The 2463-nt window shown below is 38.0% G+C and overlaps 1 protein-coding gene across 1 annotated transcript in view; it reads right to left on the bottom strand.

The window, feature by feature from the left end:
* The window catches only part of Brcc3 (BRCA1/BRCA2-containing complex subunit 3), a gene marked incomplete at its 5' end in the record, with an annotated part of 82086 nt that overhangs the window by 332 nt on the left and 79291 nt on the right, over window positions 1–2463 (bottom strand). Inside the window, 2 exons of the mRNA XM_023708463.1 lie at window positions 6–93; window positions 1669–1712. Coding sequence (XP_023564231.1) covers window positions 6–93; window positions 1669–1712 — 132 coding nt within the window. The remainder of the gene's footprint in view (window positions 1–5; window positions 94–1668; window positions 1713–2463) is intronic.

Genomic DNA, 2463 nt, shown 5'->3' with positions numbered 1-2463 from the left:
AATGCTGTTGGTTTTGCTCCAGTCTGTCTTCCAACCACTGCAGGAGAGGCCCGCTGACTGCCGACATCTGGCTGCACAGATTCTTGGTAAACACTTTAAGAGGAAAAACACAGATGAGCTCACCAGGGAAAATTTTGTCCACTGGCATATTTCTGCTCTGCCACCAATGGAGCCTCAATTGCGAGCACAGCAAAAGGGTTGGAGGGGGATGTAGAAAAAGAGCAATAAGCAGAGCCAGTAAATGATTTTCTATGACCAGCTAGGGGCAAGACAGAAGAACTGAGCAAAGAAGACACCTGTTCTGAAGCATCCTTCTAAGTCCATGAGTTAGAGAGAAGCATTTGCTATGTAGGAAGTAAGATGACAGTCAGCTCTTTAGTCCTTTTGGCAAAAGGACTGAAAGAACACAGGAGTGTTCCTTCCCAGCCCTTTGGACATTCCCACACTGTAAGAGACTCAAGAGCTAGAACTCTGCCTTCTTAAAATAGGATCTCAGAAGCACTGTGTGAAACATTAATTCAACTCACCTGACAAGTTCTCTTTGCAAATGAGAAAAAGGGGAGGGGGGGTGAAGAATAAGGAAGCTATCCTTCATGTCATGTAAACGTTAAACTCATAGTGAAAGATTCTGTGATACTCTTAAACTCTAAGGGAAATGTCTTTTTTCCCTACATAATAGTATATCATAGATATACTTCTGTATCAATGAGAAAAACTCTAACTCTCGGTTTTTTTGCACTAGTACTTAAGATTGAGTCTAGGACCTGCATATAGAACTATGTCACCAGACCTATTTTTCATTTTGAGACAGGGTCACATTAAGTCACTAAACTCTAAAGGATGGCCCCAAACTTGCAATACTCCTGCCTCAATCTCCCATAGTGCTGGAATTACAGGCACTCACCACTATCGCTGGGTTCCAGATGTCCTGCTTAAAGGCTGTACGATATTCATCTGAATGGCTATACCAATGTAATAAGTCCCCTTTTGACTGATGTCTCAATGATATCCAACTGTTGCAATTATATACACTTGTTTAAGTGGAATTGCTATATCTAAACCAATGTATATTTTAAAACTGAAGTATTTTTCATATCAAACCAAATTATATACATCCAGGCATAAGATCTCTGGACAAGACATAAGGTTCACATCTCTTAGGTCCTTATCTGATTATTTCTCTATTTAATCTTTACCAAAGGGTGAAAAACTGCTGACTTCTTTTAAAAATCATAATGAAATTTTTAATTTCTCTGCAGGGGCTTATAAAAGTGTTTACTTTTTATTTAGCCAATCTTTTATTAGTGCAGAATTTCAGATTATACTTAGGCTATCGCCTTCGTAAAAAAAAGAATCGCTTATAGCTTCTCCTGTATTTTTCCCTTTATGATGAGCTTTATTGGGTTATAATTTACTGGCAATAAAATGAACTAATTTAAAGCATATAATGCAATGAATTTTGGCACCTATATTTCCCATGTCACCACCCTTAGTCAAGATGTCTTTCTTCCTTTCCTACTCTAAGTTACATTTACAATATATGAGGGTCCACAGGGTTGAAAAGAAATGCCAAGAGCGAAGACAACTTATACCCATCACTTCAATTACTTTAACTAAATTTGCTTCTGTTGGGAGAATATTTCAGAAGTCAAGAAAAAGAAATCTTACCTGAGCCATTATGTATCTTGGTTACTGAGTCCAGGTGTGTAAGGCTAAAAGGATGAAACAGTTTAGGTTAGTAGCAAGGTAGTACTGAAAGGAAAGCAAAATGGTCATGATCTATAACAAAAATGACAAACCACATGTGATCTTGGTCAGTTTGGTTAGATGAATTTGTATGCTTTAAGTTACCATTACTGTTATATTTTAAACTTTGAGACAGGGTCTTGCTATGTTGGTCAAGTGGACCACCAACTCGTGATCTTTCCACTTCAGCCTCCCAAGTAGCTGGGATTACAAGTGTGTGCCACTATACTAAGTTCCCGTTGTTGTTAATTTTTAAAAGATTTTCTCAAAAAAAATTGAAGAGGTAATTCAAAAATATAACTTTGAAATTACTGTCTCTTGCTGAAGCTTTGATATAGTACACATTTATTGGATAAGACCTAGTGTTTGGTAACCAGGCTACTAAGATGTTATGACTTATTTTCATAATCTAAAAAGAAAGATCCTTTCCCTTGAAGGATAGAACCTGTATCACAAGAGAAAGATATGCGAAAGAGACTGCTTTCAAGTGTAAGAAAAATCATGATTAAAGACTGCAATAAAGCTTTCTCATGGGTGAAAGGAAAAAGGGCTCAAGAGTTGAACCACTCAAGTCCAAAGGACTGGGTTCTGAGAAGTAAAGAACCGGAAACAGGGTCTCCACCTGTGAATCCTCCGATATGCATCTTGCTCCTCCTGACACAGGATCTTGGGAAGCTCCACTGCTGATTCAAGACACACTTTCCCAATGGAGACATG

The sequence above is a fragment of the Octodon degus genome, unplaced genomic scaffold (genome assembly GCF_000260255.1).
Source record: "Octodon degus isolate 3935 unplaced genomic scaffold, OctDeg1.0 scaffold00373, whole genome shotgun sequence".
In the NCBI taxonomy this organism is placed as follows: Eukaryota; Metazoa; Chordata; class Mammalia; order Rodentia; family Octodontidae; genus Octodon; species Octodon degus.
Note: the sequence above shows the minus strand (reverse complement) of the source record. Positions and strands in the feature narration are given on the sequence as shown.